At 46.1% G+C, this 22,177-nt stretch overlaps 1 protein-coding gene across 3 annotated transcripts; it reads right to left on the reverse strand.

The window, feature by feature from the left end:
• Positions 1-2,445: 2,445 nt before the first annotated feature.
• On the reverse strand, positions 2,446-16,597 carry LOC148143434 (uncharacterized). Of its 3 annotated transcripts, none has more exons than XM_087974176.1 (2): positions 16,458-16,597; positions 2,446-3,976 (listed from the first exon to the last, which is right to left on the reverse strand). In XM_087974176.1, exon 2 carries the CDS (start codon positions 3,617-3,619, stop codon positions 2,705-2,707), a length of 915 nt encoding a protein of 304 aa, XP_087830302.1. In that variant the 5' UTR covers positions 3,620-3,976; positions 16,458-16,597; the 3' UTR covers positions 2,446-2,704. The 3 variants fall into 3 exon arrangements, with proteins under 3 accessions (XP_087830302.1, XP_087830303.1, XP_087830304.1); XM_087974177.1 differs by lacking the exon at positions 16,458-16,597 and adding an exon at positions 4,926-5,030; XM_087974178.1 differs by lacking the exon at positions 16,458-16,597 and adding an exon at positions 4,843-4,883.
• Positions 16,598-22,177: the final 5,580 nt, after the last annotated feature.

Raw genomic sequence — 22,177 nt, forward strand, 5'->3', positions numbered from 1 at the left:
TCAGCCATTTCAGAATGTCATTAAAACGTAGAGCTTTTCTAACAATAGGTGTGAATTCTGTGTCCCAATATCGAGTCAGACTGACATTGTTGTTCGAAAATCTCTGCATTTAAATGACATTCTTGAAGGTAATTTGAAACAAGTTCTGGGATTAATTTACCAAAGAACAGAAGCCCATTCTAGCATATGAAAGATTTAATCTAAAATTGTTTAGTGAAGGACATCTCCATGACCGTGGACTCCTTTGGCTATAAATTCTGTGATCATGACCTTACTGTCCACGACCACCTGATGAAAGAGCAGCACTCTGAAATGGAGTGATCAGTAACAATGTCTCATTTGGATCACCCAAGGTGATGCATCTCTCTCCAAGGTTACAGTTTGATTTGCCCTTTCAACGTTCTTGAAATTTAAGGGGTTCCATTGTAGTGTTCAATTCTGATCCATTAAAATCAGTTTCCAGTCTCATCGGAGTGCAGAACCAACTCAACTGACGGAACAAACAAAACAACTTTTCGGTTTGCTTTTTAGATGTGACATCTTCTCTCCGTCCCTCTCTGGTGACCCAACAGGACTACCAGAGCTGGAAGTACCATTCTCGAAATACGATTGCTGACCTACAGTTTTCTTTTAAAGGATTTCAAAGCTGCTAGCCTGATCTCGCACAAAGCACAAAAACAGACTGTTCACCCGTGCCTGCGCAGAGAAGAAATTTCAGGAGGAACAGATCACAAAATAACAACTGTTACCAGTCCCACTACACGTGTTTCCTTGGACAAAGTTAAAAATCTCAACACCAGGTTATAAACCAACAGATTTATTTGGAAACACTAACATTTGGAGCACCACTCTTTTATCAGGTTGGTTGTGGAGAATGAGATCATGATCATGGCATTTATAGCCAAAGGAGTCCAGTGTCATGGAGATGTGATATATTAAACAATTTTAGATTAAATCTTTCATCTTTTAGAATGGGTTTCTGCTCTTTGGCATGTTAATTCCAGAACTTGTTTTTAATTACCTTCTCAAGAAAGTCATTCAAATGCACAGCTTTTCTAACAATAGGTGTGAATTCTGTCTGGGTCCCAGGGTTGAGTCAGACGGACATTTTTCTTAGAAATGTTGTGCATTTAAATTACATTCTTGAGAAGGTAGTTTTTAGATTACGGTGTAGGTTAGGCTGGATTGGCCATGTTAAATTACCCTTATTGTTCAGGATATGCAAGGTAGGGTGGATTAGCTATGAGAAATATGAAGTAAGGGGGTGGGTCTGGGTGGCAATGGTGCTAAATGCCTTCTTAACCATCCAGTCTACCAGTTCTTTGCAGGTTGCATAACTATGTATCTGAACCCTCCCAGGTCTCCGTTTTAACTATACAAGTCCTGTCCTTCCTCGTTTTAGTAAAATGCAATCCCTTGCTTTTATTCATACCTCTCTCATATCCGCACACCCTAACATGCTCACACACTCACAGACTTATACTCCATCACACTCACACTTTACCAAGCATGCACACACTCTTACATGCACTCTCACACACAAACTCACATGCACACACACACAACTCTATGGAGTGAATTTGTATTGGCAGAATTATATTTGCAGATACTTTCAATTTTGCTCACAAAGCGCACAATCTACAGGCAGTCAATCCATATAATATTTTATATATTCCTACTTTAAAAACAGAACTAGTCTGATTCAAGATTGGGATACTGACAGACTCGAACCTCACAACTTTAATGTATTGTGTGAGCTGAGGTGTCACTTTTTAAAAAAAATATAAAACCATAAGTCATCTCAAGAACATGACAAGATGTTGTTCTTGGATTTACATATTAATGAACTGAAACCTGCAACCCATTCTAAAAGGCATCAGTTGCATGACACTATGAATTTTCCGATAAGATTTGTGTCTTATGATCCTGCTCCACAGCTACCTGTGGAAGGAGCGGCGCTCCGAAAGCTCGTGCTTCCGAATAAATCTGTTGGACTATAACCTGGTCTTTTTTGATTTTTAATTTTATCCACCCCAGTCCAATACTGGCACCGCCACATCATTTCTAGTGAACACAGCCCATACCTCCCAGTGCTGCCAGTAAACTTTACAATGCCAATGAAACAACACAGTACCTGCACTCCTGAAAAATTTACAATATCTAATGATACTAGCTACCCATTCACTGCTCCACCTGATACACAACATTGAAAACTTAGTGCAGGAGGCTGAAAGAAATGAACAGCTTTAAAACAAAAAACCTCTTGGAGCTCAAAGTTTTCAATGAGAGTCTGAGCCCGCAGTAAGTTCAGGTAATCTTTATTGCGACCCAACTTTGTTACAGCTTCAGATCCCCCCAGCAAAAAGGTGTAGAAAAAGTAGCTGCTTTTTAAACAGCTCAAGGTCAAAGCGCGCATACTTCTCAACTCCCCCCCCCCCACCCCATCCTACCTCACTTTCTTTACTGTTGGTCATCACCAAGTTGTCCTTTGTAATTGGATCCTTGGTACAGCCGTAACCTGGAGGAAGTATTGCCTCACTCAGCAATTTCACCCCACCCTAAAAATGGCTTCATCATCAGATTCTGAACTCCAGATTTCTGACCGAATTCCAATTCCGTGATCTGCTGCGGCTGGATTCAAACTCAGGAGTCCCCGGAACTGGGTTGATAGTCCAGTCCCTAATGGCACTCGGTTGTTGCTCCTTCAATCACCCTGCAATGGCACGTGAACTCGTTGGTGCCTCCGCAGGTGGGAGGAGCGGGTGAAGGCCTTCCCACACTCTGTGCAGCCGAAGGGCTTCTCCCCAGTGTGGATCCGCTGGTGGGTCTGGAGATTGGAGGAATCGCTGAACCCCTTCCTGCACTCAGGGCAGCTGAAGGGCCACTCCCCTGTGTGAACCCTCTGGTGTCTCAGCAGGATGGAGGAATTGCTGAAGGCCTTCCCGCACTCTGTGCAGGGGAATGGCCTCTTCCCCATATGGATCCGCCGGTGGGTCAGCAGAGTGGTGGAACTGCTGAAGGCCTTCCTGCACTCAGGGCAGCTGAAGGGCTTCTCCCCAGTGTGGAGACGCTGGTGCTTCCACAAGTTGCTCACCTGACTAAATCTCTTCCCGTACTTGGGGCAGGTAAACGGCCTCTCCCCCGTGTGGACCCGCTGGTGAGTCAGCAGGTGGGAGGAATTGCTGAAGGCCTTCCCACACTCAGGGCAGCTGTAGGGCCTCTCCCCTGTGTGGACCCGCCAGTGGGTCAGCAGGTCAGAGGAATGTCTGAATGCCTTCTTGCACTCGGAGCAAGAAAACGGCCTCTCACCAGTGTGGAGTCGCCTGTGTGTCTGGAGGTTGAAGGAATTGCTGAAGGCTTTCCCGCACTCGGGACACGGGAACGGCCTCTCCCCTGTGTGGACCCGCTGGTGAGTCCGCAGGGCAGAGGCCTGGGTAAAGCCCTTCCCACACTCAGGGCAGCTGAAGGGCCTCTCTCTGGTGTGACTGCGCCGATGAGTTTCCAGGGCAGATGGGACATAAAAGCCTTTCCCGCAGTCACCACACTTCCATGGTTTCTCCACAGGGCGGGATTCCTCAGGTTTTTCCATGGCCGAAGCTTCAGCCGCACACAAACGCATGGAGAGCCCCTTCGCACCGTGATTTCCTCTTAACAGGCGGTATAGCTGTTACACGCTCCACACTCAGTGCACTGCAACAGTAGGTCTCTCATCCAGTCCCACTGATACTGGAAATGTACTCGAACAGGAACCAAAAAGCTTTGCTCCTTCTCACAGAATCGCAGTCAAAATCGTTGTGGTCCTGATGGATTGAGTGACCGTCAGACATTGACACCAAAGTGAGGACTGCTGACTCTGGAGAGTCACTGTCAAAAAGCACGGCACTTGAAAATTCACAGCACATCAAGTAGCATCCGAGGAGCAGGAGAGTTGACGTTACAGTTGATTTTGAAACCTCTGTCTTCAGATCTTCAAACGCTGTAAAAAGAGAATATAAAAGTCATCACTGTCAGTCCAGGGTAGAAATTCAGAACAAGCGATTCGGCTTTCTGGAGAACATTCTTTTCTTTTATTATTCCACAAAATTGAAAGCGCCATCCCATTCTCTCTCTCCCCTTCAACTAATTCTCCTGAAGGTGCTGATTCAGGATCTTACACGAGCAGAAAAGCAAAAACGTTAAGACTTATCTCTCTGAAACTCCACCTGAAAGTTAATATCTTTCACGTCATTGGCATAATGCTGAGAGTGAGCAGGTCTGATTTGGAAAGCAAAATAAAGTGTGCCAATTCAGGATGAACCTGCAATGCAGCTTCTTGAGGAACAACCTCAAGAAATGGTTAATATCCCCAGGAAGGGGAGCATAATGAGACATCAAGGTATTAACACCGACACCAGAGAGAGAAACTGAACATACAGACGTGGCAAACGTTAGTGGAAAGCCAGAGTCAGATACACACAGAAACAGACACAGGCACTTCAGTCAAACTCTTCTGTGCTGACCAGATAGCCTAAATTAATCTAGTCACATTTGCCAGCACGTGTTCCCTGTCCCTCTGAACCGTTCGCATTGATACACCCGTCCAGATGCCTTTTAAATGCTGTGATTGTACCAGCCTCCACTACTTTCTCTGGCAGGTCATTCCGTACACACATTCACACCCGCCCAAACCTCGTGAAATAGTTGCGTCCTTAGGTCTCTTTTAAATCTCCACGCCCCCTCCCCCGCCGCCCTCACCCTAAACCAATCACCCTCTAGTTCTGGACTCCCCCACCCCAAGGAAAAGACCATGTCTATTTACCCTATCCATGCTCCTTATGATTTTATAAAAGTCTATAAGGTTACCCCTAAGATTCTGGCGCGGGCTGGGGAAAACAGCCCCACCCTATCCTTCTGTCCCATCTCACCCGGGCAATTAAGACACATACATGAGTTTGCAGAGTCTGTGCCCTCCCTGGATTCATTCCAGTCGCTACCAGTGAACAGATTTTCTCCCTCTGAGATTGAAGAGTTGCCCAGCGAAAGGGTTTTACTCTGAGCCGAGCAGAGCCACTTCCGCGTTGTGACGTCATCGATGGGTCGAGGCGGCAGAGGGAGACACAGGAAGGGGAGGAGCGAGCAGCGGGGAGGGGGGCGGAGTGACGATCGGGGTCAGGGGCGGGAACACTGGGTGGAGCGAGAGGCGGGTACAGACGCGGAGCGCGGTCGGGCCAGTGGGAGGAGCAAGTGTCGAGCGACGGCCTGCGAGACGGGGCGTGACGAGACGAAGGGGCGGGGCGAACGGCTGCTCCGCACTGCGCCTGCTCCGGATTAACGGCCCGCACTGCCCTGCGCAGTTTGCAAAAATCCTTTCCCTTCAGAGAATCCGCACAATGTAGAAGCAGGTCACCCGGCCCAATGGGACCACACCGACCCTCCGAAGGGTAACCCACCCACATCCATTCCCCTCCTGCCCGATATTTACCCCCCGAATAGACCTCACCTGCACATACCTGGGCACTATGGATAATTTAACATGGCGAATCCACCCTGATCTGCACATCCCTGGACCATGTGGGGCAATGTAGCATGGCCAATCCACCCTCACCCTTCACAGATTAACTACTCTCCGGGAAAAACAGCTCCTCCTCATCTCTACCTTAAATCTACTCCCCCTAATTTTATGGCCGAGTCTCATCCTCCAGCAGGAACTACTAGACAGGGCAGGGAGCTGGTGGGCGTGGGTCGGGATGGCATGCTCTTCAGAGGGGTTGAATGGCCTACTTCCACACTGTAGAGATTGAATGATTTACTGCAATCGCGTTTGCCCCGGATCACAGCGCGCAGAACCTCCCACCTTCCACCAAATCAAAAGACATGTCCCACCCTGCCCTCTCGTATGTGTGTTATCTGTCTGCTTCATCGTTTCCAGTGAATACGGCCTAAACCCCGCTGCTGTCAGTAAACTTTAAAATGCTCAGGAAACAATGAGGTATTGAAAACCGTAAGGTTTCTAATGATAACAGTGACTAATTCACTTCTTCTGATGTACAGCAGTGGAAATACAATGCTGGAGGCTGAAAGAAATGAGCAGTTTAAAACAAGAACCCACCTAACCCTTCACTCAGCTCCCCACTCAGCACACTGTACATACTGCCGGTAAACCTTAAAGCACTTCATGCCCACAGTGCAATGAATTCCCACTTTCCACTAAAATTCTGGATGTACTCATTCACTCAGTTGCTGTCCCACAAATTAAAGATTTCACTGTAACTTGTTCTGTGCAATGAACCAGAATTGATCAGGGACCTCGAAGTGAAGGAGCCATTGGGAAGTAGTGACCCTAATACAATAATCTTCAATCTGCAATTTGAGAAGGAGAGGGTACAATCGGAAGTGACAATATTTCTGTTGAATAAAGGGAACTATGGAGCTATGAGGGAGGAGCTGGCCAAAGTTCAATGGTGCAATACCTTAGCAGGGATGACAGTGGAGGATCAATGGCAGATATTTCTGTGTATAATGCAGAAGATGCAGGATCAGTTCATTCCAAAAGAAGACAGATCCCAGGAGGAGGCATGGGTGTCCATGGCTGACGAGGGAAGTTAAGAAACATATAAAGTTAAAAGAGAAAAAGTATAACAATAGCAAAGATAAGTGGGAAAATGGAGGACTGGGAAGCTTTTAAAGAACAACAGAGGATAACTAAGAAGGAAATACACAGAGAAAAAATGAGGTACGAAGGTAAACTGGCCAAAAACATAAAGGAGGATCGTAAAAGCTTTTTTAGATATGTGAAAGGCAAAAAAATGGTTAAGACTAAAATTGGGCCCTTGAAGACAGAAACAGGGGAATATATTACGGGGAACAAAAAAATGGCAGAAGAATTGAATTGGTACTTCAGATCTGTGTTCACTGGAGAAGACACAAGCAGTCTCCCTGAGGTAACAGTGGCTGAAGGACCTGAACTTAAGCGAATTTATATTTGCCATAATTTGGTGTTGTAGAGACTGTTAGGTCTGAAGATTGATAAGTTCCCGGGGCCTGATGGTCTACATCTCAGGGTACTTAAGGAGGTGGCTCGAGAAATCGTGGATGCATTGGTGATTATTTTCCAGAGTTCGATAGATTCGGGATCAGTTCCTGCGGATTGGAGGGTGGCTAATGTTGTACCATTTTTTAAGAAAGGTGGGGAGAGAAAGTAGTAAATTATAGACCAGTTAGTCTGACCTCAGTGGTGGGAAAGATGCTGGAGTCTATTATAAAGGATGAAATTATGACACAGCTGGATAGAAATAACAGGATAGGTCAGAATCAGCATGGATTTATGAAGGGGAAATCATGCTTGACTAATCTTCTGGAATTTTTTGAGGATGTAACTCTGAAGATGGACGAGGGAGATCCAGTAGATGTAGTGTACCTGGACTTTCAAAAAGCTTTTAATAAAGTCCCACATAGGAGGTTAGTGAGCAAAATTAGGGCGCATGGTATTGGGGGCAAAGTACTAACTTGGATTGAAAGTTGGTTGGCTGATAGGAAACAAAGAGTAGTGATAAACGGCTCCATTTCGGAATGGCAGGCAGTGACCAGTGGGGTACCGCAGGGATCAGTGCTGGGACCGCAGCTTTTTACAATATATATTAATGAGATAGAAGATGGTATTAGTAATAACATTAGCAAATTTGCTGATGATACTAAGCTGGATGGCAGAGTGAAATATGAGGAGGATGTTAGGAGATTACAGGGTGACCTGAACAGGTGAGGTGAGTGGTCAGATACATGGCAGATTCAGTTTAATGTGGATAAATGTATGGTTATCCACTTTGGTGGCAAGAACAGGAAGGCATATTACTACCTAAATGGAATCAATTTAGGTAAAGGGGCAGTACAAAGAGATCTGGGTGTTCTTGTACACCAGTCAATGAAGGTAAGCATGCAGGCACAGCAGATAATGAAGAAGGCTAATAGCATGCTGGCCTTCATAACAAGAGAGATTGAGTATAGAAGCAAAGAGGTTCTTCTGCAGCTGTACAGGGCCCTGGTGAGACCACACCTGGAGTATTGTGTGCAGTTCTGGTCTCCAAATTTGAGGAAAGACATTCTGGCTATTGAGGGAGTGCAGCATAGGTTCACGAGGTCAATTCCTGGAATGGCGGGACTACCTTACACTGAAAGACTGGAGCGACTGGGCTTGTCTACCCTTGAGTTTAGAAGACTGAGAGGGGATCTGATTGAGACATATAAGATTATTAAAGGATTGGACACTCTGGAGGCAGGAAACATGTTTCCACTGATGGGTGAGTGCCGAACCAGAGGACACAGCTTAAAAATAAGGGGTAGGCCATTTAGGACAGAGATGAGGAGAAACTTCTTCACCCAGAGAGTGGTGGCTGTGTGGAATGCTCTGCCCCAGAGGGCAGTGGAGGCCCAGTCTCTGGATTCATTTAAGAAAGAGTTGGATAGAGCTCTCAAGGATAGTGGAAACAAGGGTTATGGAGATGAGGCAGGAACAGGATACTGATTAAGGATGATCAGCCATGATCATATTGAATGGTGGTGCAGGCTCAAAGGGCAGAATGGCCTACTCCTGCACCTATTGTCTATTGCTCCCAGTAAGGGCAAAACATCTTTGAAAGCTGCTCTGAAAGTGCTCTGACTCTTCTGCTTTCAGCAAAGCTGATTAGAGTTATAAAGCATGGAAACAGACCTTTCGGCCCAGCTTCTCATGCCAACCAAATATCCTAAATTAACCTAGTCGCATTTGGCCCATATCCCTCTAAATCCTTCCTATTCATGTACCTATCCAGATGCCTTTAAATGTTGTCATTATCTGGTAGTTTGTTACACACTTGCACCATCCTCTGCATGAAAACCTTGCCGGTCACGTCCCTTTTAAATCATTCCCCTCTCACCTCAAACATATGCCCTCTAGTTTTGGACTCCCCTACCCTGGGAAAAAGTGCTTGGGTATTTACCCTATCCATGCCCCTCATAAACATCTATAAGATCACCCCCATAGCCTCCAATTCTCCAGGGAAAATATCCCTGGCCACTTCAGCCTCTCACTGTAGGTCACAAGCATGGCAACAGCCTTGTAAATCTTCTCCAACCACTTCCAAAGTTTCACAACCTCTTTGCTATAGCAGGGAGACCAGAACTGAACACAGTATTCCAAAAGTGGCCTAAACAATGTCTTATACAACTGCAAAATGCAACACCTCTCATTTCTCTAAATAAAACTCCATCTGCCACTCCTTGGCCCATTGGCCCACCTGAACAATTCTAATTTATAATGAACTCTCTTTCCTCTCTTATTCCCGAGAAGCTGAAAATCTCCATCCCACATACTCTCTTTCCATTTGCCGAACCTAATCCCTGTTGTACCTCATCCTGAAGGGTCTGCTTCATGCTGATTAACAGGCCCACACTCAGGAGAGATCTAATTGAAACACACAGAATACTGAATGGCCTGGACATAGTGGACGTTGGGAAGATGTTTCCGTTGGTAGGAGAGACTCAGACCCGAGGGCACAGCCTCAGAGTAAAAAGAAGGCCTTTTAGAACATAGATAAACATAAAACTCTTCAGCCAGATAGTGGTGAATCTATGGAATTCATTGCCACAGTAGGATGGAGAGGCTAGGTCACTGAGTACATTTAAGACTGAGACATATGTTCTTGAGTACCAAGGGGATCGAGGGTTATGGAGAGAAAGCAAGAGAATGGGATTGAGAAACCTATGAGTCACAATTGAATGGTATGAGCAGACTTGATGGGCTGAATGGCCTACTTTCTGCTCCTATGTCTTATAGTCTCTTGCTGTCCTGGACACAGAGTGAGAGAACTGGGAACAGAATTCGGCCATTTGGTCTTTCGAGCCTGCACCAGCATTGAACAGATCATAACTGGATATGAATCTAACTACATCGAAGTGGATAGGCTGGGACTTTTTCACTGGAGCACAGCAGGTTGTGAGGTGACCTTATAGAGGTTTATAAAATCATGAAGGATATAGATGAGGAGAACAGCGGGTCTCCTTTCTCTAGGGTGGTTTCAAGATTAGGGAGCAAAGTTTGACGGTGAGTGGAGAAAGATTTTAAAAAGACATGAGGGGCACCAGTTTTCTTAAAAAAAAACACAGAGCGTGGTTTGTGTGTGGAATAAATGTCCGGAGGAAGGATGCAGGTACTGTAACAACGTTTCAAAGAAATTTGGACAAGTACATGAATAGGAAATGTTTGGAGGGATATGGGCCAAACACAGGCAGTTGGGACTAATTTAGTTTGAGAACATAGTCAGCATGGACTAGTTGGACTGAAACTGTTCTAAAACCATTTCCTTGCCTTCCCCCATAAACATCCACTTCTTTGTTGTTCAAAAATCAGATGAACTCAGCCTTGAATACATTCAATGACCCCCTAACTGCAGGAAGAAATCCCCACTTCTGAACTCAATTCCTCTTGTTAACATACCACTTGCCTTGCTGATTTCTTGCTGCACCTGTCTGACAACTGGTACTGACTGGTGTGGAATGACGCTGAGCCCCCTTTGTACATTCACACATCATTCCTGATGAAGGGCTCATGCCCGAAATATCAACTCTCCTACTCCTTGAATGCTGCCCGACCTGCTGTGCTTTTCCAATGCCACACTTTTCGACTCTGATCTCCAGCATCTGCAATCCTCACTTGCTCCACATCCCAATACATCACCATTTAAATAATACACCTCCTTTCTGCTTTTTTTTTCACAGCAGAGGCTATACTTTTACATTGTGGTACTGCATTTGCCATGTGTTTTCCAATTGTAGACTTCTCTACATCGGGGAGACTTGGGGAACAGTTCACCGAGCATCGTACCTGGGCCCGCAGAGGCCGACCGGATCTCCCAGTCACCAGCCATTTTAATTCCCCTTCCCACTCCCTTTCTGACATAACCATCTTTGGCCTCCTCCCTTTCCACAATGAATCAAACTGCAAATTGGAGGAATAACATCTCATCTTCCGCCCAGGCTGCGTAGAGTTGGGAGGACTCAACATTGGGGAATTCAATTTCAAATAAGCTCACTATCTTTCTATCTCCTCCTCCTCCCTGCCACCAACCATATTTCTTCCTCTCATTGATGGGGGCTAGAGGGTGGGGCTAGGGAGAACAGAAAGAGGATGGACAGGGGCTGGGGAGAATAGAGAGAGAATGGATGGGGGCTGGGTGGAGCTGTGGAGAACAGAGAGAGAGAATGGACAGGGGAGCAGAGGGTGAGGGAGAGGAGAAGGACTTGGGGGGGAGAGAAAGGCCTGCAGGGCAGAGCGTGGGGGACCCAGAGAATGGGGGGAAGGGTCTGAGAGGGAGAATGTGGGGGTAGAGTGTTGGGGGGGGGGACAGGAAAGAGAATGGTGTGGGGTGCAGAATGTGACGAGAGACAGAGAATGGACGGGGACAGAGGGTGGGTGGAGAGAGAGAATGAGTGGCAAGGAGAGGGTGGGGGCGGTGGAAGAATGGGCAGCAGAGAGTTGGTGGAGAGAGAGAATGGACAGGGAACAGATGGAGAGCGGAGGGTGAGGGGAGAGAAAGAGGATGGATGGGGGGGCAGAGGGTGGGGAGAGGGAAATGGACATGAGGCACTGTGGGTGGCAGGGTGGGAATGGACAGGAGGAGCTGTGGATGGACAGGGGATGCTGAGGGTGGTGGGGAACAGAGAGGAGGTGCTGTGGGTAGCGAGAAGGGAATAAGTGACCTCAAGGACAATCTTTTTATGCAGAGGGTGGTGTGTGTGGGGGAGATGGGTACAATTACAATATTTAAAAGGCATCTGGGAGGGATATGGGCCAAGGCTAGAACTTGGGACTGGGTCAGCTTGGGACATCTGGTCAGCATGGATGAGTTGAACCAAAGGATCTGTTTCCGTGCAGTATGTCTCTAGATGTCTATAAATCTATGATTGAAACCAGACCTTTTTACTGATAATCTACCTGCTGGACTTTTGTCGTGCACCCAGTTTCAGGAGATTTGTGGTGGGTAAAATAGATAATAGACAATAGGTGCAGGAGTAGGCCATTCAGCCCTTCGAGCCTGCACCGCCATTCAATATAATCATGGCTGATCATTCCTAATCAGTATCCTGTTCTTGCCTTATCTCCATAACCCTTGATTCCACTATCTTTGAGAGCTCTATCCAACTCCTTCTTAAATGAATCAAGAGAGTGGGCCTACACTGCCCTCTGGGGCAGAGCATTCCACACAGCATTCCATTCTTCTCTGGGTGAAGAAGTTTCTCCTGAGCTCTGTCCTAAATGGTCTACCCCGTATTTTTAAGCTGTGTCCTCTGGTTCGGCACTCACCCATCAGTGGAAATATGTTTCCTACTGCCAGAGTGTCCAATCCTTTCATAATCTTATACGTCTCAATCAGATCCCCTTTCAATCTTCGAAACTCAAGGGTATACAAACCCAGTCGCTTCAGTCTTTCAGTGTAAGGTAATCCTGCCATTCCAGGAATTGACCTCGTGAACCTACGCTGCACTCCCTCAATAGCCAGAATGTCTTTTCTCAAATTTGGAGACCAGAACTGCACACAGTACTCCAGGTGTGGTCTCACCAGGGCCCTGTACAGCTGCAGAAGCACCTCTTTGCTTCTATACTCAATCCCTCGTTATGAAGGCCAGCATGCTATTAGTCTTCTTCACTACCTGCTGTACCTGCATGCTTGCCTTCATTGACTGGTGAACAAGAACACCCAGATCTCTCTGTACTGCCCCTTTACATAAATTGATTCCATTGAGGTAGTAGTCTGCCTTCCTGTTCTTGCTACCAAAGTGGATAACCATACATTTATCCACATTAAACTGCATCTGCCATGCATCTGCCCACTCACCTAACTTGTCCAGGTCACCTCCTAACATCCATGTAATCTCCTAACATCCTCATCACTTTTCACCCTGCCACCCAGCTTTGTATCATCAGCAAATTTGCTAATGTTATTGCTGATACCATCTTCTATATCATTAACATATATTGTAAAAATCTGTGGTCCCAGCACGGATCCCTGCGGTACCCCACTGGTCACGGCCTGCCATTCCGAAATGGAGCCGTTTATCACTACCCTTTGTTTCCTATTAGCCAACCAATTTTCAATCCAATCTAGTACTTTGCCCCCAATACCATGCACCCTCATTTTACTCACTAACCTCCTGTGTGGGACTTTATCAAAAGCTTTTTGAAAGTCCAGGTACACTACATCTACTGGATTTCCCTCGTCCATCTTCAGAGTTACATCCTCAAAAAATTCCAGAAGATTAGTCAAGCATGATTTCCCCTTCATAAATCCATGCTGACTCTGTCCTCTCCTGTTACTACTATCCATATGTGCAGTAATTTCATCCTTTATAATAGACTCCAGCATCTTTCCCACTACTGAGGTCAGACTAACTGGTCTATAATTTCCTGCTTTCTCTCTCCCACCTTTCTTAAAAAGTGGTATAACATTAGCCACCCTCCAATCCTCAGGAACCGACCCCGAATCTATTGAACTCTGGAAAATAATCACCAACGCATCCACGAGTTCCCGAGCCACCTCCTTCAGTACCCTGGGATGCAGACCATCAGGCCCCGGAGACTTATCAACCTTCAGACCTAACAGTCTCTCCAACACCAAATCCTGGCAAATATAAATTCCCTTAAGTTCAGGTCCTTCAGCCACTGTTACCTCAGGGAGATTGCTTGTGTCTTCCCAAGTGAACACAGATCTGAAGTACCCATTTAATTCCTCTGCCATTTCTTTGTTCCTAGTAATATATTCCCCTGTTTCTGTCTTCAAGGGCCCAATTTTTGTCCTAACCATTTTTTTGCCTTGCACATACCTAAAAAAGCTTTTACTATCCTCCTTAATATTCTTGGCCAGTTTACCTTCGTACCTCATTTTTCCTCTGCGTATTTCCTTCTTAGTAATCCTCTGTTGCTCTTTAAAAGCTTCCCAGTCCTCAGTTTTCCCACTTATCTTAGCTATGTTATACTTTTTCTCTTTTAACTTTATATGTTTCTTTACTTCCCACGTCAGCCACGGCCGCCCATGCCTCCTCCTGGGATCTTTCTTCCTTTTAAGAATGAACTGATCCTGCAACTTTTGCATTATACACAGAAATATCCGCCATTGTTCCTCCACGGTCATCCCTGCTAAGGTATTGCACCATTGAACTTTGGCCAGCTCCTCCCTCATAGCTCCATAATTCCCTTTATTCAACAGGAGTACTGTCACTTCCGACTGTACCCTCTCCCTCTCAAATTGCAGATTGAAGCTAATTCTATTATGGTCACTACTTCCCAATGGCTCCTTCACTTCGAGGTCTCTGACCAATTCTGGTTCGTTACACAATACCAGATCCAGAACTGCCTTCGCCCTGGTCGGCTCCAGCACCAGCTGCTCTAAGAATCCATCTCTGAGGCACTCCACAAAGTCTCTTTCTTGAGGCCCAATACCATCCTGATTCTCCCAGTCTACCTGTTTGTTAAAATCCCCCATAACAACTGTAGTGACATCTTTGCAACAGGCCAATTTCAGCTCCTGATTTAACTTACATCCGACATCCAGATTCCTGTTTGGGGGCCTGTAGATGACTCCCAAGAGTGTCTTTTTACCCTTAGTATTTCGAAGCTCTATCCACACTGACTCTACATCTCCTGACTCTACGTCCCCCTGCGCAAGGGACTGAATATCGTCCCTTACCAACAAGGCTACCCCACCCCCTCTGCCCGTCAGTCTGTCCTTACGATAGCACGTGTATCCTTGAATATTCATTTCCCAGGCCCTGTCCACTTGAAGCCACGTCTCAGTTATCCCCACAATATCGTATCTGCCAATTTCCAAAAGAGCCTCAAGCTCATCCATCTTATGTCTAATGCTTCATGCATTCATGTATAGTATTTTTAATTTGTTACTGCTCTCACCCTTCCCATCAACCCTTATTTCATTCAACCTTACAGCATGATGCCTTTCTGAGTTTTCTGCCTCATTAATACAGTTGTCTTTCTTGACTTCTCTTATTCTAACTTTCCCTTCAATTTCCTTTTTAAACATCCAGCTTGTCCCCTCCCCCCCCCCCCCCCCCGCTACTTAGTTTAAATGTAGCGGTGTTGCAGTAGAAAACCTGCCTGCCAGAATGCTGGTCCCTAACCTATTAAGGTGCAAGCCGTCTCTCTTGTAGAATTTATGTTTACCACAAAATATACCCCAGTGATCCAAGAACTTAAATCCTTGCTTCCTGCACCAGTTCCCCAACCACACGTTCAAGTGGCACATGTCTCCTATCATGGGAATTCTGGAAAATATAAAGGGGCTGTTAAAAGTACTTCAACTTTGGGAACACTGGGTCTTGTGGAAGCAGGGCATTTGACAAACCTTTTCAGAGAAATTCTCTCCAACTGGTGGACTATAGACAGTTTTCCCATGGAAAATTACACAGATATGAAGAATGTTACCTTCTGTGAAACATTTTCCTGAAAAATGCAGATTAATTCAACTTGCTAACTTGAAACAAATGTTGGAGGGAAAGGAAACTGCCAAGATCAAAAGGCTGATGAATGTCAACATTTATCAGATTGGTTTCGAGAATAGAAAAACCTGCACTGGAGACACCCTGAAGAGGGTTGTCTCATACCTATTCCTTCAATTAGTTTTATATGTCTTAATTGTTAAGTCATACCTAGCACATGGAAAGATGGCTCTGGTTTGTGGAGGTCAGTCATCTCGGCATCAGGACAACTCTACAAGAGTTCATAGGCCGAACCATCTTCATCAATGACCTTCCTCCATCATAAGTTCAGAATTGGAGATGTTGCAATAATTGCAGATGTTCAGCACTATAAACAACTCCTCACAAACTGAAGCAGTTCAGTTTGAAATGCTACAAGATCTTAACCATATCCAATGGGCTGATGAGTGGCAAGTAACATGAATGCCACGCAAATGTCACATAAGGACTCATCCCCAAAACAGATAATCTGACCACTGACCTGTGATATCAACAATGTTACTGTCACTACATACCCCACAATCAACATCCTTGGGGTTTACCATTGAACAGAAACTCAACTAGATGAACCATATATTCACAGTGGCTACAAGAGCAGGTCAGAGGCCAGAAATACTGCAGTGAGTAACTCACCTCCTGACTCTCCAAAACGTGTTCCAACTTCTACAAGCCACAAGTCAGCAGTGTAATGGAATACTCCCCACTAGCTTGGATGGGGTTGCAGCTTCAACTGTATTTGAAACGCTTCATGCCATCCAGGTCAATGTTGCCTGCTTGATTGGTACCATATCCACTGTTCAGAAGCAGTAGTGTGTAGTACCTACAAGACGCACTGCAAAAATTTACCAAAGCACCTTACAAATTGCCTTTCAAACTAACAACCACTTCCATCTAGAAGGACCAGGAAAACAGATACATGGGAACACAACCTCTTGCAAGTACCTCTCCAAGACACTCACCATCTTCACTTGGAAATGTATTACTGTTCCGTCAGTGTCACTGGTCCAAATCCTGGAATTCCTTCCCTCAAGACGCTGTGGGTCACCGTACAGGATGTGGATTTCAACGGTTCAAGAAGGCAGCTCACCACCACATTCTCAAGGAGAACCAAACGCTGGCCAGCCAGCGACGCCCATGTACCAGAAGTAGATTTTAATAAATTATTGAAACAGAGTGTTGGAATCTGCAAACTAAAGAAAATCAACGTTAAGAAGAGTCAGATGGAGAGCATTGATTCGGTGCTAATTTGAGAACAGACAAAGAGCAATTATACTGACACTGAATTGGAACTAGAGTTTAGAGTTAAGCAACTGTAATGTTCCACTCAATATATAAATCTAAAATCGATGAAAGATTTGCCCCTGACGTGTACTTCACTAACACGTGAATAGGACAGTTAAGAAGGCATATAGGATACTGGATTTCATGACATTAATGGCACCTTGAATTCCCACGATCCCATGCGATCGAGAAACCTCTCTATGGGCCCCTGGCAGTGAGCATGCGTGCGGTGAGGCACAGTTACTGAGTGTGGGAGAGAAATGGCGCCGGTGGCTGAAGGAACAAGAACAGGAGCCGCTGGAAAAGCTGAGCAGGTCCGGCAGCTGGTGTCGGGAGGAATGTGAGGAGGTGTTTCGGGTCCGGGGATCCTCCTTCAGAACAGGACCAGGTTTCAGGAACATCCCGGGGAGGTCGCCAGGCCCGAGCGCCAAGACCTGGCTCCTGCCCCCGGGGAGAGGAGACAGTGAGACAGGGTAGGATTGGGACCCGCGGGAGGAGGGAGACTGGGGAGTTTATAAACTCCTAGGGGGAGGCCTGAGGCCGCGAATAAAACCTCCCCAGGCCCACTTCACCACCGAAGGAGCTCTCGTGTTGCCCGGGTAACAGGGCGCCATCTTTGTAAGGATAAGGCGCATGTTGACTTGGGGCGGGGAGCGCGGGCGGCCATCTTGGTGAGGGCACCATCAGCTGTCATTTCCGGGAGAGAAGTGACAGTTGGTGTCATTCAACTAGAATTTCCTCATTTCACTCTGAGAGACCTGGCCCTGAGCTTGGTCTGTGTGGCCTTAAAACAGGAAAAGGGAGTGAGGGAGAGAGAGAGATCTAGAATGACACGAAGGCGGACTGTGAATTTGAGGTGAATGAATCTGATCAATGGTGGAGCTGGAACAGAAACTGGGTACTTCCAAGACCGCAGTGACCAGGAGAGCATTGATGTGTTGTTGTTATTTTCAGTTTGTAGACAGGAGAAAAGAGAACGCCAGGAGTGGAGGAAAGACATGATGAAGATGGATTTGAAATTCAATGCAGGAGGAGGGATAACTTGAGCCAGCACCCAGCCCATATCCCTCCGAACCCTTCCTATTCATATACCCATCCAGATGCCTTTTAAATGTTGCAATTGCACTAGCCTCCTCCACTTCCTCCAGCAGCTCATTCCATACACTTACCACTCTCTGCATGAAAAAAATGCCGCTTACATCTCCTTTAAATCTTTCCCCTCTCACCCTAAACCTATGTTCTAGAGTTATCAACTACTCCACCCCAGGGAGAAGACTTGGTCTATTTATTCTATCCGTGCACCTCATCATTTTAAAACCTTTATAAGGTCACCCCTCAGCGTCCGACTCTCCACGGAAAACCGCCAGCATGTTTAACTTCTCCGTATAGCTCAAATCCCTCAACCCTAGCATGGGATGTTACCTGTGTTTTATGATAGAAGCAACATATGTGGTTAATTGGTCTGCCATCTCTTTGTTCCACATGAGAACTTTGCCTGTTATTGTTTTCTCTAATTTTTTTTTTCCTCTTCACATACCCCATTTTCCCCTTTTGACCAATCCTTTTGTTGAAACCTGAACTGCTCCCAGTCTTCAGATCTGCTACTTTATTTTTAGCCAATTTGTACGCCACTCCTTTGGATCTAGTCCTATCCATCATGTCCCTTGTTAGCCGTGGCTGTGCCACCTTCTGTGTTTTATTTTTTCAGACAGGAATGGACAACTGTTGCAGTTCCTCCAGGTGCTCTTTAAATGTTTGTCATTTCTTTCAATAATGTTCCTTCATTTGTTGTGGCCTGTTTGTGCCTCTGCCATTGTAATTTCCTTGCTTTAGATTAAAGTTCCCAGTCACAGAATCACCTCTGTTCCTCTCCATTTTAATGGAAAGTTCTCTCACTCAATTCTTCACTCTTCCGCAAGCGGCCTCTTACAGCTACATTGCCAATTATTCCCTTCTCATGAAGAAATTAATATTTTGGAATTAAATTGCCATTGTTCAGCAGAACCATAGCCACTTTTGGAATGTTGTGTGCAGTTCTGGTCTCAGTCCTATCAGAAGGATGTTGTGAAACTTGAAAGGGTTCAGAAAAGATTTACAAGGATGTTGCCAGGGTTGGGGGGTTTGAGTGAAATGGAGAGGCCAAGCAGACTGAGGCTGTTTCCCCTTGCGCGCTGGAGGCTGAAGTTGATAAAATCATGAGAGGCATGGATGGGGTAAATAGTCAAGGTCTTTTCCTTGAGATGGGATACTCCAGAATGTAAGGGTAATAGGTTCAGGGTGAAGGGAAGGTTTAAAAGGCACGTAAGGGGCAACTTTTTCATTCAGAGGGCGATGTGTGTAAGGAATGAGCTGCCAGAGGAAGTGGTGGAGGCTGGTGCAATCACAACATTTAAAAGGTATCTGGATGGGTATATGAATAGGAAGGGGTTAAAGGAAAATGGGCCAAGTGCTGGCAAACGGGCCTAGATTGTTTCTGGATACCTGATCGGCATGTTAACTTTCTCTCTGGTGTCGGTGTAATACCTTGATGTCTCCTTTTCTCCCCCTTCCTGGGGATGTTAACCATTTCGTGTCTCATTGTTCGTCAAGAAGCTGCATTGCAGGTTCGCCCTGAATTGACACAGTATTTGTTTCCCAAAATCAGACCTGTTCAGTCTCAGCAGTATTCCAATATTGGGAAAGATATCAACTTTCAGGTGGAGTTATCCAAAATTCAGAGAGATGTCAGACTTGACATTTTTCCTTTTCTGCCCCTGTAAGATCCTGAATCAGCACCTTCAGGAGAATTAGCGCGGAGTGAGAACAGAGGGGGAGAGAAGAGAGAGAGTGGGATGATGCTTTCAATTTTGTGGAGTAACAAAAGAAAAGAACGTTCTGCAGAAAGTAGAGTTGCTTGTTCTGAATTTCTACCCTGCCCTGACAGTGATGATTTTTGTAATCTCTTTTTACAGATTATTTGAAGATCTGAATTTGGAAGTTTCAAACTCAACAGATAAAAGGGCTTATGCTTGAAACATCGACTCTTCTGCTCCTCGGATGCTGCCTGACCTGCTGCGCTTTTCCAGCGCGCACTTTTCGACACTGAGTGTCCAGTGTCTGCAGTCCTCACTTTGATGTCAATGTCTGACAGTCACTCAATCCATTGGGAATGCAACAACTTTCGACTGTGATTCTGTGAGAAGGAGCAAAGCTTTTTGGTTCCTGTTTCTGTATGTTTTCAGAATCAGTGGGACTGGATGAGAGACCGTACTGTTGCAGTGCACAGTGTGGAGCCAGAAATAGTTATACAGCCTGGAAAGAGGGATTCACGGCAGGGAGGGGCTCTACACATTTTTGTGCGTAGTTTTGGCCATGGAAAAGCCTGAGCGATCCCGCTCCGTAGAGAAACCATGTAAGTGTGGTGACTGTGGGAAACGTTTCCATTTCCCGTCTGCCCTGGAGACTCATCGGCGCACTCACACCGGGGAGAGGCCGTTCCCCTGCACAGAGTGCGGTAAGGCCTTCAGCAATTCCTCTGACCTGCTGAAGCACCAACGAGTCCACACGGGGGAGAGGCCCTTCAGCTGTCCCGAATGCAGGAAGGGCTTTACCCAGGCCTCCAGTCTGCTGACCCACCGGCAGGTCCACACCGGGGAGAGGCCGTTCCTTTGCACCAAGTGCAGGAAGGCCTTCAGCAATTCCTCAGCCCTGCTGAGGCATCAGCGGGGCCACACTGGGGAGAGGCCCTTCAGCTGCCCTGAGTGTGGGAAGGTATTTACCCATGCCTCCACCTTGCTGACCCACCGGCGGGTCCACACCGGGGAGAGGCCCTTCACCTGCCCTGAGTGTGGGAAGGGCTTTACACAGGCCTCCACCCTGCTGGCCCACCAGCGGGTCCACACTGGGGAGTGGCCATTCACCTGCTCTCAGTGTGGGAAGGGATTCACCCGCTCTTCCCACCTGCAGAGGCACCAGTGAGTTCACGTGCCATGGCAGGGGGATTGAAGGAGGAATGGCAGAGTCCCATTATCGACTGAACCCCTGGGTTTGAATCCCGTCGTGGCAGATGGCGGAATTGGAATTTGGTCAGAATTCTGGAGTTCGGAATCTAACGATGAAACCATTTTTGGGGGCGGGGGCGTGAGATCCCCCATCTGAATCACTCATGCCCTTTTTAGGAAAGGAAACTGCCGTGTGGGAAAGGATTCACTCAGTTGTCCCAGCTGCATCCTTTACCCGGGTGGCCTACATGTGACTCCAGACCCAGAGCAGTGTGGTTGACTCCCCCACCTGCAGAAATGAACAGGGAGAAACTCACTTGGATACAGGGTCTGGGTTGAAATTGCTGAGTGAGGCAATACTTCCTACGGGTTAAGGCTGTACCAAGGATCCAATTACAAAGGGATAACTTGGTGCTGACTAATAGTAAAGAAAGTGGAGGGTGGGGGGACTGTGTACTCTTTGACCTTGATCTGTTTTTAAAAAAATAAGCTACTTTTTCTATGCCTTTTTGCTGGGGAAATCTGAAGCTGTAATAAAGTTGGGTCTTGATAAAGGTTACCTGAACTTACTGCAGGGTTCAGACTTTCATTGAAAGCTTTGAGCTCCAAGAGGTTTTTGTTTTAAAGCTGCTCATTTCTTTCAGCCTCCTGCGCTGAGTTTCCAATGTCGTGTATCAGATGGAGCAGTGAATGAGTAGCTAGTATCATTAAAAATTGTAAATTTTTCATGAGTGCAGGTATTGCGTCATTTCATCAGCATTGTAAGGTTTACTGGCAGCACCGGGAGGTGTGGGCTGCCTTCACTAGAAATGATGTGGAGGAGCCAGAGATGGACTGGGTTGGATCAAGTTAAAAAAATCACACATCAGGCTATAGTGCTTTATTTGGAACCACTAGCTTTCGGAGTGTTGCTCCTTCATCAGGAAGCTGTGGAACCGGATCATAAGGCAGAATTTATAGCAAAAGATCACAGTATAGTGCAACTGATCGGATATATTGAACAAACCTAGATTGTTGTGAAGTCTTTTGTCTTTTAGAATAGGTTGCAAATTTTAGTTCATTAATGTGTAAATCCCAGAAAGTCTTTGAAGTCAGATTCTCGAGATGACTTAAGGTTTTATATAAATAGGTTTCATCTCAGTTCAGATAATAATGAAATGTGTGAGGTTTGAGTCTGTCTGTATCCCAATCTTGGTTCTATTTCCAAAGTAGGAATTTATAAATATTACATGTATCAACTGCCTGCAGATTGTTTGCTTTTTGATCAAAATTGAATGTATCTGCAAATGCAAATTCACCCCATAGACCTGTGTGTACATGAGAGAGAGTGTGTGCATGAGAGCGCGTGTGTTTGTTTGCGTCTGTGCATGCTTGAAGTGTGAGTGTGATGGAGGAGAAGCCTGTGAGAGGGTGTGAGT

This window comes from Chiloscyllium plagiosum, unplaced genomic scaffold (genome assembly GCF_037043375.1).
Source record: "Chiloscyllium plagiosum isolate Xiang-an unplaced genomic scaffold, Cpla_swu_hap1 HiC_scaffold_27, whole genome shotgun sequence".
Classification (NCBI taxonomy): Eukaryota; Metazoa; Chordata; class Chondrichthyes; order Orectolobiformes; family Hemiscylliidae; genus Chiloscyllium; species Chiloscyllium plagiosum.

Coding starts and splice junctions, on each gene's coding strand:
- LOC148143434 (XM_087974176.1), bottom strand. CDS start 3,619: ATGCGTTTGTGTGCGGCTGAAGCTTCGGCCATGGAAAAACCTGAGGAA.